The sequence below is a fragment of the Acomys russatus genome, chromosome X (genome assembly GCF_903995435.1).
Source record: "Acomys russatus chromosome X, mAcoRus1.1, whole genome shotgun sequence".
Taxonomy (NCBI): domain Eukaryota; kingdom Metazoa; phylum Chordata; class Mammalia; order Rodentia; family Muridae; genus Acomys; species Acomys russatus.
This window is the reverse complement of record NC_067169.1, coordinates 1676164-1690780: the sequence shown is the minus strand read 5'-3', so window position 1 is coordinate 1690780 and position 14617 is coordinate 1676164. Positions and strand designations below refer to the sequence as shown.

The window sequence follows — 14617 nt, the reverse complement described above, 5'->3', positions numbered from 1 at the left end:
TTTATTTTTTCCATCATATTACTTTGTCTTCTTTTGATGTACCTGATTACTGCATTTCACTTGAATTTATTCTCCCTTGAGGATCTTGTAATTTTCACTTTTGAAACAACTTAACTTTTACTTCCCCACACACTCCTGAATTCAATAAGCTTTTTAATTTCTTATATTGGTGTTTTGTTCTTGTCTGGTTTAGTTTGTTAAGATGAGATTATCACCAACCTGTGCTCAAATCACCTTCCTTCCTCCATTCTGGGACTGTAGTTGGATGTGACTCTCATCTGCTAACTCAAGGGAGTATGTAAATGAGTCTGTTTTTTTTAATATACAGCATTTAACTCTCTTTTGAGTATGGACTTATAGTTTCCTTCTGCTTTATGGTTTTTAGAGAGGAATTTTCCTCAGGTGAGAAATTTTCATTTTCTACTTGCCAACAAATACATGCTGTCCAGTGTTAATTTTTAAAAATAAGACTCATGACGATAAAGTATTTCAGATTTATTTCCTAGGTTCTTAGTAGTGTTGAGTATCTTTTTGATATTCTAAGAGCATATATAGGGGGAGGAGGTCTCCCTCAATCACAGACATAGGGGAGGGGAGAAGGGGGGAAGTGAGAGGGAGGGAAGAATGGGAGGAAACAGGGGAAGGGCTAACAATCGAGATGTAATATGAATAAATTAATAAAAAAATAAAAATAAAAGTAAAGGAAGAATAGGAGGAAAGTTTACTACTAGATTTGGCAGATGAGTTTCATTAGTGATTTTGGTTAGAACAGTTTGGTGCAGTGGTTAGAGGTGGGTGTGGAAAAACAGCTTGATAATTGGGACTTGCAGAAATGGGAGGAGAAAAACCAGACATAATGACTATGGCATATAGACAACTTTTTCCCCTTCCATCTCTCTCTCTCTTTCTCTCTCTCTCTCCTCTCTCCTTCTCCTCCTCTCTCTCCCTCTCCTCTCTCCCTCTCTTCTCTCTTCTCTCTTCTCTCTCTCTCTCTCTGTTTTAATTATAATTATATCATTTCCCCCTTCCCTTTCCTCCCACTAAATCCTCCCATGTACCCTCCTTGCTCTCTCAAATTCATGGCCTCTTTTTCTTTAATATGTTGTGTGTGTGTGTGTGTGTGTGTGTGTGTGTGTGTGTGTGTGTGTGTATTCCTAAATGCATAAATATAATTTGCCTAGCCTTTTGAAGAATTTGGTTGTCATGGAGAGATCGGGTAGCCTCACGGCTATATGGTTCCAGAGAGATGGGGGAAATGATGCAGGGTTATGGCAAGGATCTGATGAAGAGTTAAAAGGATTTTATAGGAGAAAGGGAATTGCTACAGTCTGGTCTTTCAGCTGAATGAGGGTGTGTCCTGCAAAGGTTGACCTCTTGTAGTGTCAGTGTTGTCTTCAGCATCCTCCTGGGAGTGAGTGACGCTGCCAACTGGGTGCTTGTGTTCAGAGGTAGACATGTAATTCACTGCTTCTGGTCCTTTCTTTATGCTTTACTCTGAAACAGCAGTATAATTGGATTTATCATCTGTTTCTGACATCTCAGTCAATAACCATATTGGTTTTAGTCTGTCATTTTTATTTCTTTTGAAGCGTTTGTCCCTTTGGTTAACATTGCTGGTAAAAGAAAGAAGACTTAAATACCATGAACAAACTTTTTCTGTAAAGGGCAAGTAGTAAATATTTTATACTTTATATATTACACATGCATCTCAATTGCTGCCACTTCTTCCAACAATAACAATTCCTCCTTTTTGTGGCTCTTTTAATACCAGGGTTAGGATCTAGCAATTTCTGTTAGTCAGCCTTCCAGGTAATTTCAGTGCACTCCAAAATTTGAGTCAGTATTTTGGGGTACTACCAAACTGCTTCTAAACTACTTATACTTTGGGTTATATTATAGCAGTATATGAGGGTTCCTCTTGTGCCATACATTTGCCTACTTTCCAAAATAATGACTTCACTTTTTAAAATTTAACGGGTATGAAGTGGTTGGATGTTTAGTTGCGTTTCCTGATTACTAATTCATCTTATACATTCGTAGGCTACTTGAAATTTGGTTTTGGGATACACTATTTAGAGACTGACTATTTAAATTAATACCACCATGTAAATAAACTGTACTGAACCGATTACTGAACAAACCCAGAATCTCCAAGAGAAAGAAATTCAGAATTAAAAAAAAAAGAAAAGAAATTCAAGGAAGAGCACCAAGGGCATTGAAATAGGAGAGCCAGCATGACCTGACTAGGGAAAACAAGGAGCTTGTTATGGACTATTAGGGTAAGTAGAGGAAAAGAGACACCTGAAGTTTAAAAAAAGATTATGTGCATGTTATATAATTATTTATTTATTTTGGGTTTTTTGAGACAGGCTCTCTCTGTAAAACAGCCCTTGCTATCCTGGAACTCACTTTGTTGGCTATGCTTAACTCACAGAGCTCCCCTTGTCTCTGCCTCTTTAGTGCTGGGTTTAAAGTCATGGGCCACCACACTTAGTTTAATTTAATCTTTTACTATTAGTGAAGCATTTGGGTTAATTTAGTGTGGGTTTTATTTTGCTGTGCTTTGCTTGTTGTGAATATACATTCTTGGTTTCCCTTTCTTAATTATTTTTAAGACTTTTATTTTATGTGTATGTATGCATGTCTACATGGATGCCAGAAGGGGGCGTCTATTCTCCTGGAAGTGGAGTTACAGCTAGTAATCAAAACAGGGTCTTCTGCAAGAGCCACCAGTGGTCTTAACTGCTGAGTCATCTTGCCTCCACGGAGGTGGTGGGGGGGTGGGGGGGTGGGGGGGGTGGGGGAGGGGGGAGGGGGGAGGCACGCTTAAATTGTTTTCTTGCTGGGCTAAAGCAGAAGCAGACAAGTGGATTCTGAGGGCCTTGAGCCAGGTCCCAAAAAGAAACAAGGTAGCAAAAGAAGCCGGAAAGAGCATTCAAGCTCAGCTGAAAGTTGGAGAAGATGATTGGCAGACAGGAGAGACAAACTGCCATAACTTCTGCTGTCCAGGAGCCCTTTATTTATTTGTTCTCCCCCCTCCCCCATTCTTTTTCTTTTCTTTGCGTGGGGGATGGGGGGTGTAATGCTGAAAAATCAAATCTCCAGAAAGGGTAAATCTTGATTTTGATTTCTTTTCTTCTTCCTTCTTCCGTCTTTCACATTTACTTTCTGTCATTTTTTTCCTCTCTCAATTCAGGGTGTTCCCCCTTCCCTTTGGTGGCCACTGTTACATGGTCCCAGCACCTGGGGAGTAGTGACGTGATGATAGTAGTAATGATGGCAATATTTGTGCCTTTGCAGTACTCAGCCTTTCATTTATAGTTGAGTCCAAATTAATCTTATTTATTTATTTATTTTGGTTTTTTGGAGACAGTGTTTCTCTGTGTAGCCTTGGCTGGCCTCGAACTCACAGCAATCTGCCTGCTTCTGCCTCCCAAGTGCTGGGATTAAAGGTATGTGCCACCAGGCCGGGCAAACTTTTTGTTTGTTTTTTGAGACAGGGTTTCTCTGTGTAGCCTTTGCTGTCCTGGACTCCCTTTGTAGACCAGGCTGGGCTCGAACTCACAGCAATCTGCCTGCCTCTGTACCAGCCCATTTTTTATTTTTATTTTGTTATTTGATTTTGAGCCTGGCTAGCCCTGACTGGTGTGAAACTCACAGAGAAATGCCTGCCCCAGCCTCCTAAGTGCTTTGATTAAAGGCCTGTGCTGCTGTGTCTGGCCACAATTTCATGTTAAAATTATTCGTGTTTAACAAGTTCAGATGAATCCAAGACACTAGGAAAACACAGATGAACAGTATAACCAAGGGTCTGTCCTACCTTCTAAAGCACTTCTATGGCAGTGAATCTCAACCTGTGGGTTGTAACCCCCCCCAGGGATTGCATATCAGATAACCTGCTTATCAGATAGTTATGATTCATAAGAGCACCAAAATTACAGTTATGAAGTAGCAATGAAATATGAATGAATGAAATGAATGAATGAATAAAATATGAATTTATGAATGGGGGTGACCACAACATAAGGAACTGTATTAAAGGGTCACAGCATTAGGAAGGCTGAGAACCACTGTTCTGTGAGAAAGCAGAGAAGACAGAAAGTAAAAGTCAGAAAATAATTCACAGCTGGGCGTGGTGGCACACACCTTTAATCATAGCACTCAGGAGGCAGAGGAGGATCTCTGAGTTCGAGGCCAACCTGGTCTACCAAGGGAGTCTGGGATAGCCAGAGCTACACAGAGAAACCCTGTCTTGAAAAATTAAAAAAAAAAATCACTTAATGAGAAGACCTAGAATAAAGATAAAAAGTAATAAAAGAGACACATCCTGTAAAATCGTGCCTAAGGTTGACCTCTGGCCTTCACATATGTGCACATATATAGTATTTTTAAAAAGCTAGATCGTTTAAAGATTGCCAAGACTAGATTAATATAATAAAACATTGCTGGTTTTTATACCTGGGCTTTAAAATTTTGCTTCTGCAGTGAATTTTAACCTTAAGAATTTTTTTTTAACCTTAAGAATTTTAAGTTTTAGAAAATCTTATTTTTATGTATATGGATGTTCTGGCTATGTGAGTGTCTATGCACCACTTGTGTACAGTGCTGGATGAAGCCAGAAAAGGGTGTCTGATCCCCTAGAGCTAGCATTAAAGAGAACTGTGAGCATCCATGTAGAGGTGTTGGAAATTGAACCCAGCTCCTCTGAAAGAGTAGACAGTGCTGTTAATTACTAAGCTATCTCTTCACCCCCTGACCTTGAGAACTTTAACAACCTTGAATTACACATACACCATACTTAAATTTATCTTCCAGAAATTTTTTCCTTTTTCTCAGTTATGTTTATTTAATTGGATAGTACATTAATAATGTCAGAAGTCTTTGTCAGCTGTTATATCCTTTTGCAAAATTCTAGGTCTCTGAACTTAAACATGCAACATTATTTTATGTTTATTCCTTTTTTCTTTCTTTTTCTTTTTTTTTTTTTTTTTTTTTTTTTTGATTGGTTTTTCGAGACAGGGTCTCTCTGTGTTAGCCTTGGCTGTCCTGGACTCTCTTTGTAGACGAGGCTGGCTTCGAACTCACAGCGATCCACCTGTCTCTGCCTCCCGAGTGCTGGGATTAAAGGGATGCACCACCACGCCCAGCTCAGGAACATTATTTTATCAATAAGGATTTTCCTTGTAGTACATTCTAAAGTTCTTATGAAGAAAACTGAACCCAGCCTATACCTCTCTCCACTTTGTCAAAAAGTACAATGTACTTTAGAATATGCCAAAGTGAGCAAAGTATTCCAACAGCTCACTTGATGCCATGGTTCAACGACTTTTTCTGATAAAAACAAGAAGCTAATCACTTTTCAATTGCAGTACTGTAGCTCTTCTCACTGCCAAATCAGCCATGTACAGATTGAAAGATGCTGACCTAGAACTACTTTCCTAGAAAGCCCTTTCCAACTTAACTTTTGTGACATTCTGAAGCCTTTGGTTTAGCTTTCACTTTTCTGTTTTTGGGGAAAAAAAACTAGAGTTCCCCCCACCCCCAGTTTTTTATTTTATTTTATTGATTTATTCATATTACATCTCAGTGGTTATCCCATCCCTTATATCCTCCCATTCCCCCCCCCCCGTTGTTTTTTAACATAGGACAAATCATGTTACTGTATAAAGTCCTTTTTTTTTTTTTTTTTTCAAGACAGAGTCGTCTCACTATGTAGCTCTGGCTGTCCTGGGACTCTCTCTGTAGACCAAGTTAGCCTTGAACTTGGTCTCCACCCTCTGAGAGCCAAAAATAAAGTTTACATGACTAAGCCTACTATAGAATCTTTTCTTACCCCAAATATTTTTATTTTGTGTGTGCATTTGTGTATATGCAGGTACGTTTGCACACATGTACATGTAGAGGCCAGAGGACAGCTAGTTACTTTACCTTATTTTTTTGTGACAGGGTCTGTCATTGAACTTGGAGGTTGTCATTTAAGCTAGACTGGTCAGCAAGCCCCTAAGATCTTTCTGTCTCTTGTCCCCAGTGCTGAGATTACAGACTTGCACAGTCATGCCTGACTTTTACACATGTGCTGGCAATTTTGAATACAAGTTTTCCTGGCTGCTCAGCAAGCATTTTAGCTATTCCTCCCCAGCCTCTGTTGTTTTTGAGGTGGTTTCTCACTGGCCTGGACTGTGCCAAGTAGGCTAGTGACCTGCTTATTTATTTCCTTGGCACTGGGATTACAAATGCATACCATGGAGGTAACTTCCAACCCCTTTCTATGGTTTTTTGTTTGTTTGTTTTCCTTACCAAAAATACATGTCTTTGATTTTATTGCTGCTTGGGTTCAGATCCTCAGCTATCTACATAGCCAGCCATAATGATAACATATTAGGAAAACCAGAAATGGGGGGGGGGGAGAACCTGGATTCTAGCACCTTAATGACCAGTCAGCCTAGTTGCAAAGGTGTACTCCAGTGCAATAAGAGACCTTACTGTAGGAAGTGAGAAAGGAAGACGCTTGAAGTCAGCCCCTGATTCATCCTCAACAAGAAAAACGCATAAGTGAGTGTGCCTTCACATCCATACACACAAAAAGGAAACGGGTTTTTAAATCCATGCTTAAAAACTAGATCAAATACCCTCAGTATTACTTCAGAATCCCTTCACCTCAACAGGCGCCTTTATTGGGGGGTGGGCAGAAAGTCTTAGGACATGGCGTAGGGTGAGGGTGCGTGTATCCATCTCTTAAAGCGATGTTCTTCTAGGAAAGTTCTTTCACTCAAGAATGAGTTTGTACCCAAGTCATACATTATATACTGGTCAGGTCCCTGACCAGAAAACAGAAGAGTAAAGAAAGTCCTGCAGACCAGAAAAGGTGAGCAGATGAGTAGTGGTGGTGGTAGAGAGTGGCAGCCGCAGTCTTTCCCATTCAGATGAAGGTAGGTGCCTTGAAAATGCTGCAGAAAGGGAATTTTGGGACAAGTCAAAGTGGACAGTATATGCTATAGATTTAAGCATAAAATGTTCAGAGAGGTGGAGGTGGGGTTTTCATACCTACAGAGTGTTATCAGACTGGAATAGTTTTCCCCGTTTCTTGTTTTGTATGTATGCTGTGTTATTTCTTAGTTTCGGTGTGATAGCAAAACTAGAGGTATGTGCATATCTCAGAAGAAAGTGGCTTAGGATTATAAACAAAAACCTAAAAATTAACAAACATAGTGCGTGTGTTTGATCCCAGCATTTAGGGGACAGAGGCAAGTTGATCTTTGTAAGTCCAAGGATAGCTTGGTCTACAGAGTGAGTTCTAGGACAGCCAGGGCTGTATGGTGAGACCTTGTCTTAAAAAATAAGAACAGAAGGAAACCAAAAAGGGAAGAATCTGAGTGTGAGCCTGGGAACAAGCCAGCAAGCAGCATTTCTCGATGGTCTCTGCTTCTTCTGTTCTGCCTCCAGGTACCTGCTCCAGCTTCAGTTTCCCTCAGTGTAACTGCCCTGCTTTCCTGACTGTAACCTCTAAGCTTAAATAAACTTCCCTCCCCCAAGTTGCTTTTGGTGAGTGTTTTATCACAGCAACAGAGAAGCAAACTAGAACATTTGTTTTGTGTTTTTTTAAAAAATATTTATTACATTTTGCCTGCATATACACCAGAAGAGGGCACCAAATCTCATTGTAGATGGTTGTGAGCCACCATGTGGTTGCTGGGAATTGAACTCAGGACCTCTTGAAGAGCAAGCAGTGCTCTTAACCTCTGAGCCATCTCTCTAGCCCCCTTTTATTTTGTTTTAAGACAGACTCTCATGCATCCCAGACTAGCCTTGAACTTGATATATATATAGTGTAAGATGCCCTTGAACTCCTGCTCTGCCTGCCTCTACCTCTTGTTATATTTTTAAAAATTTGAAAACTTTTTTTCCTGAGACAGGGTTTCTCTGTGTTAGCCTTGGCTGTCCTGGACTTGCTTTGTAGACCAGTCTGGCCTTGAACTCACAGTGATCCAGCTGCCTCTGCCTCCCAAGTGCTAGGATTAAAGGCGTGCGCCACCAAGCCCAGCTAATTTTGAAAACATTTTAATAGTACATTTTATCCAGTATACAAAAAATAATCATTTTAATATGTCAGTATTAAAATATATTAATGAAGTATTTTACATTCTTTTATTTGGGCCAAGTCTTTGAAAGCTGATGTGGGTTTTATATTTATAGCACATCTCAAAATGGTTTGACCATGTCTTCTACTTTGTTTTTGAAGTAGGGTCTTGTTTTGTAACCTAAGCTGGCCTCAAATTTAGTATGTAGCTGAAGTTGGCTTCAAACTCATGATCCCTTTGTCTCAGCTTCCCAAGTCTGGGATTACGTTATCATGAACAGCTATGTTTTTACATTTTACGGGATTGTTTTTTATTTGTTTGTTTTTGTTTTCAAGACAGGGTTATAGCCCTGGTTGTCTTAGAACTCACTTTGAGACCAGGCTGCCCTTGAACTCACAGATCAGCCTGCCTTTGCCTCCCAAGTGCTGGGATTAAAGGTCTGCACCACCATTGCCCTGTTTTAATAAAACAGAAGGAATAGACTTGATTTAGACTTTGTATTACAGAAAGCATAACATAGTTTCAAGTGTAGTGCTTTACAGAAGACATTTGCTGATCCTTGATTTAGTTTATTTTATCTTGGCAGTATTTTAGTAAGGTGGGTGCTCTTATCCCTATTTTGTAGATCACGAAATAGCTGCACAGAGCAACTAAGCAGCTTTCTCTTGGCAGCCACCAGGTTTTAGAGCATACTGTAGGCTTTTTAAAAAACAAACTCACTAATTCTGTATTTCTTTGCAGTGTAAAAAGTAGATCAGGTGGCTCCTATGCTATAAAGGATGGCACGGTCACGGTCACGATCCAGATCTCCCAGGTGGAAGCAAAGGTGAGGCGTTCCACGCGTTACTTAATTAACTTGGATTTAGAAATCACCCTTACTCCTCAAATTTTCATTTTAATAAGCTCAGCAGACCTGGCTTTTGACAGTAGGCGATTGATCATGGTAATAGTAGTAGTTCTAGAGTTGGGGAACTGATGAATTTGTTTAGTTGGGGCTGACAGCTAGAATTACTTTATAATTAAAGGGAATGCATTGCCTGCAGCCAGAGTGAGAAATGTCTTTGAGAAGGTTACATTTTTTTTAAAGCCAGCAAAAGGTTTACAGCTCTGTAGTGCATGTTTTGTTTAGTTTTTCATAATATGTTTCAAGAATTTAGTCAGAAAATAAAATGTTTCCTATCTTGGCAGAATAGTGGTTTTGAATAGTGCAATTATAGTTCATTTTCCCCCCCTGGTAGCTGGTAGTAGCACCAGTCCTAGAGTACACATAATTAGCTTGGAATAGTTCAGTCAGTTTATTGTACACTAGCTAAGGCCAAGTTCTGTAACTATAAGGGCAAGTATGCCATCTTCCATGGCCTCAGCAAGCACACAGACTGGCTGGAGAGAGTAACAAAGTAGGCAACTCTGATACAGTGGGGAAAGTGCTATGCTTCTAACTGAGGCAAAGCAAAGAGAATAATTCTGCTTTGCAATCAGTAACTTTTTGGACTAAGGTAAAGGACCATTATTACATGCATGAAAGATAAACCATTGTTTTTATGTTAATAAATATAGCTTGGCCACTCTGCATGCTCTGAAAATGTACTGAATCATCAATCAGTACTTTAGTTGAAAATGTACTGAATCATCAGTCAGTACTTTAGTTTCATTTTATAAATGTCACAAAATCATGTTGTATTTGGAAGAAATTTCAAAAAGAAAAGAGAATGTAAGGACAGAAATGACTATAACAAGATAGCATAATTTTAGCGAGGCTCTGGTAATGGGCACACAGGGTCTCTGCTAAAGCTTAGTGCCTGATTTTCCAATTCCTTCTCCAGGGTTGGGTGTTAAGAACTATAAAAGGTTTGATATTTTGCTCCTACTTGCAAGTCAATGTACTAGTTTGCCACAAGGCACCCCTATGTCAGAGATATTCTTTTTCCCTTCTAAGATCCCTTGAGGGCCAGCACTTCAGAGTGGCTGGCTGAGTGGGTGATGCAAAACAGTCACAGATTCTGGGGTTATGACACAGCTGAGGATCTTGAGTCGCTTGGAGTAAGCATTGTCTTATTATCATGGGCAGCAAACAAATAAGCTATCCCTGAGGGAGACCTTATCTCTATTTCCAAGGCTGTTTCCTAGGGAACCAAAGTGCCTCTACTCATAAGGCATGCAGAACTCTAGAGACTAGAGAATTGTCTCCTAACAAACCTTTAGGAGAATGGAAATGTTAACAGCCATTGCAACAACTTTTTCCAGAAGTGAGTACTAGACAATAAAACATAAAACAATGTCAGAGCAGTTCCTCCCCTCCCCCCAGGGTTTCTCCATGTTGGTCTTAGCTCCTGGACTCGCTTTGTAGACCAGGCTGGCCTTGAACTAACATCAGTCTGCCTGCCTCTGCCTCCCAAGTGCTGGGATTAAAGGTGTTCACCATCATGCCTGGCTCATCAGAGCAGTTTTAAATGTGAGTTAAGGGCTAAAGTTAAATTTTGAATATTTCAACCCATCTGGAAGACCTTTGCCTCTGATGGTCAGGTTCTCTGCTTCCTTAGAGGCTCTAGTTGCTTCCCCTCCTGTGATGAGGTTTAGCCATCTGGATGGCAGAGTTTCTGCTTCTGATCAGTAATGTTTACCTGTATGTCTAGCTTGGTGACTCAGTAAGAGCCAAGTGTAGTGTAAATGTCCTAATGGATACTGCAAAAGCTGTGTGTCTTCTTTCTTGTGTGGAAGACACAGAGTTGCCTTTGGGGAAAAAGAGAGATTGATTCATGAGTGGCCCAATTCTTTACAGGCTTCTTAGAGCAGAGATAGTAAAAGAATTGCCAGTGTGCACCTTTCTTACTGATTTGAACACATTAAGCCCTAAAGGAGGAGATGAACAATTGGGCAGGTCACATGGGGAAATGTTGCCACTCAGATGCAAACGTGAGGTTGGTTGGTTGGTTTTCCTTATTCTTGGTATTTGTTTTGTTTGTTTATTTTGTTTTTGCTTGCTTGCTTGGTTTTGAGACAGGATCTTACTAGTTGATCTGGTACTTAGTATATAGACTAGGCTGGATTCCAACTCAGAGATCTGCCTGCTTGTGCCTCCCAAGTACCAAGATTAAAGGTGTAAGACACCATGCCCAGTCCCTTTTTAATCTTTAAGGCTGAGTAACCTACAGTGTTTTCCATGAATATGGGAGTGTTCTCAGTGGGAATACAAGTCTATAATATGGCAATGTCAAGAAACCAGAAAAGATAGATGCAGAAGAGCTATAATACTGTCCCAAAGAGAACATTATAGCTGTATTAAAACATACTTTGACCAGAGTTATCAGCTATCTGAACAACATATATTTCAACTGATGTGTAAGAGAGGAGATTTTGGAAAGAAAAGCAGTTTATGCTGGAAGTATTTATGGAAGGATAAGCATAGTAGTACATACAATTTTGCATTCTCAGCATACTGTAGGAAGAGGCAGAAATATTGCTTTAGATATAAGGTCAGCCTTGTCAACAGAAATAGTACTAGTCAAGCAAGCTTGGGTTATAGAGTGGAGCTCTTTTGTTTGTTTTGTTTTTCCTTAAAAAATATAATGTATGGAGGAAAGTTAGAGAGGTTGATGTCTTTTGTTCCCTGCCCATGCCTCTAATAAGCTGCTTCTTTGGTATAGTTCTGAGGCAGAGAACAGTCAGTTGGAAAAACTGTAGAAACATTTCTGGGTGTGAGTTTGGATTATAGCATCATTGTCTTAGGATGTAATTTTAGAGGTTAAGTGTAGTTTCCTTAACACTCTTCTATGTATTTTTTTCTTACTTCACTCTGTTGGCTATTGAACCTGACTATAAGCTTTTCCTGATTTGGCCCTTCAAAGTCACATCTACTTTTGCTAGAACTTGCTGTCAGTAGTCTCTCAAAAAAGATTCTGCTTTCTACCTGATCTGGCCCTCTTCCAATATAGCTTGTATTTTGATGTACTCATTGAATACATATATTATTTTGGATGAAAAGGGTATGGTCGTCAAGTAGGACAAAAAATCATTAGCCTGTTTCCCTCAACCCAATATGCAATTCCAATTACATATATAAAAAATTCCTAGACTTACCTTGAGTGGGATAGTAATGGAATTCTAGGTATGGTCAATACTTTTTAGGTATGTCACACTAAAACAGTTAACTGTTTCAAAGTGAACTAAACTTCTCTATGCTTGATTACGTAGGTCATTATCACCACAGTCTAGAAAATTTGAATACTACGAGGAAAGACATTTCCATGGGCACTATGACCCTGAATATAGAAATGATCCAAAAAGACTCTTTACTTGGAGAATGGATGATGAGAAACATGGACAGAATAAGCCAAGAATTCCCCCTCGTGTGAAGTCATATTATCGGTCTTACGAAAATAGATCACCTTCCCCAAATGTAAAGCCTATTGAAAAATTTGACACATATAAGCCTCACCAGGAATATTTCTCTGGAAGAGGAGATGATGACAGAAGATCTCAGTATATACCCACATACTCAGAAAGTGCAACAACCTACACGGAGCATGAACGGGATTGTTATCCCCCTAAAATCCAAGGAAGGTATATTCCTGATGAGCACAGAGATAGAGGAAGTGGGAGAGGAGGGAAGCCGCCTCAGATGTCACTGGGAAATTCCTTTAGATTTGAAGAGAAATGGCATGAAGATGAATTGAGACACCAGAGGGTACAAGAAGAAAGTTACCTTCAGTCACCCAGAAGAGGCTCAGAAGACTTTGACACAAGGAACCCTGCTCAGAAGAGGTACAGGACATCATTAAGCTTAGGGAATTTGGCATAAAGCCTCAAATAAAAAAGGTCTATTACTTTTATGTTGAACATCAATTTTTTTTGTCTCAAAAGATAAAATACTTTTTTCAGTACTTCATATGAATAGCTAGAATGTTTTTTCCTCCCTCCTTCTCTCCTCCTCTCCCCCTCCTCCTCTCTTTCTTTCTTTCTTTCTTCTTTTGTTTTGATTTTGGTTATTCGAGACAGGGTTTCTCTGTGTAACAGCCCTGGCTGTCCTTGAACTCTCATTGTAGACCAGGGTGGCCTCAAACTCAGAGATCTGCCTGCCTCTGCCTCCCGAGTGCTGGGATTAAAGGCAGGCCTGCGCCACCACACTGACCCTTTTTTTTTCTTTTTGGTGTTTTGAGAGACAGGGTTTCTCTGTGTAGCCCTGGCTGTCCTGGAACTCACTCTGTAGACTAGGCTAGCCTTGAACTCAGAAATATGTCTGCTTTTGCCTCTAGAGTTCTGGGATTAAAGGCATGTGTCACCATGTCCTGCTAAAGTGAGAATGTTCTTAAAAGAAGTTCCTTTTTAGCCTCTATGTGCCTCTATTGAGTTGGCTTGAAGTCCTATAGGTTGTCTTGCCCTTGCATGCTACATTTTAAGGCCAGGCTGTTCAATATTCTGCCCATCAGAATTTTTACTTCTGTGTACTGAAATTGTAAACTTCTTTATGTCCACACAGGTATCCTGAGAACCATGATTTCAGAAAGTATAGCTATACATCAAAAAGACCTACAGATGCAGCAAGGTATGATAATCGAGAACCAGCCAGAATCCCAAAGTGGAAGCCTGAGCATTCTTTTCTACCTTTCCAAGAGAAGAACGAGGAGTGGAGTTTTGGAGCCCAAAGTCACAGATACACTGAGAGAGAATACCCGGAGATAAGTTCAGCAACCAGGGTATCCTATGACTACCGGCACAAACATCATAAGCTCTCCGATGGCGAGCAGGACTTTCCTGATGGGAGATTTCAGAAGTACTTGAAGGAAGAAGACAGAAAATACAGTTGTCTAAAAGTTCCTGTAACTAGAGAGTCGGATTGCTTTAGTATTGCAAGAGGAAGAGACACTGAGAATGAGCAAGTCAATGGACCTTTTCAACTCTACAAGAAAGACTGTGGTTCCTATACTAATAAAAATATAAAGGAAGATGATTTTGGGCCTTGCAATGACAGCAAATGGAAGAAAAAAATAAATAAAGACAATTGCAGAACAGAAAATGACTATTTTAGTAAACAACTTGATACAAGCCCAGAGCCTGAAGAGAAACGTTATTCATTTGTCAAGAAGAAATCACTTACCGTTAAAGTAGACATGGACAAGATGGACGCATTTAGGTATTAGCTTTTTAAAGAAATGTTAATAGATTTTTCCACCTTAATTTGCAGCTTCCAAAATGGAATTTGTACTGTTAGTTAGAATATATTGGGTGTTCAGGAGATTACCAATATTTTCCTCCAAAGTCCTGTATTGAAGATAAATTCTACAGTTAATAATAGGTGGTTCCCATATCTTATCTCCAGATAATTCTTGGGTATAGGGCATTTCAAAGAATTGTATCACTTTATGAAGTTATGTGTTTTTATACTGCTAGGCGTTTGTCTTTTTAAGTCCAGGAATAGGCTTCTATTCTATTCAGCTTCTTCTCATTTTGTTGTTGTTTGTTTGAAACAGACTCTTGCTGGTAGCTCTGACTGTCCTGGAACTCACTGGGTACACCAGGCTGGCCTCAAACTCACAAAGATC

General features: G+C 39.8%; 1 protein-coding gene across 8 annotated transcripts in view; it reads left to right on the top strand.

The window, feature by feature from the left end:
- Bclaf3 (BCLAF1 and THRAP3 family member 3) overlaps positions 1-14617 on the top strand; it is a 67731-nt gene that overhangs the window by 11073 nt on the left and 42041 nt on the right. For 7 of the 8 annotated variants that reach the window (XM_051142608.1, XM_051142607.1, XM_051142606.1 and 4 more), the window contains exons 2-4: positions 8820-8904; positions 12270-12839; positions 13555-14208. In XM_051142608.1, coding sequence (XP_050998565.1) covers positions 8858-8904; positions 12270-12839; positions 13555-14208 — 1271 coding nt within the window. In that variant the 5' untranslated portion in view covers positions 8820-8857. Of the gene's footprint in view, positions 1-7468; positions 7543-8819; positions 8905-12269; positions 12840-13554; positions 14209-14617 lie in introns of those variants that run through there. The other variant, XM_051142602.1, reaches the window with a different exon arrangement.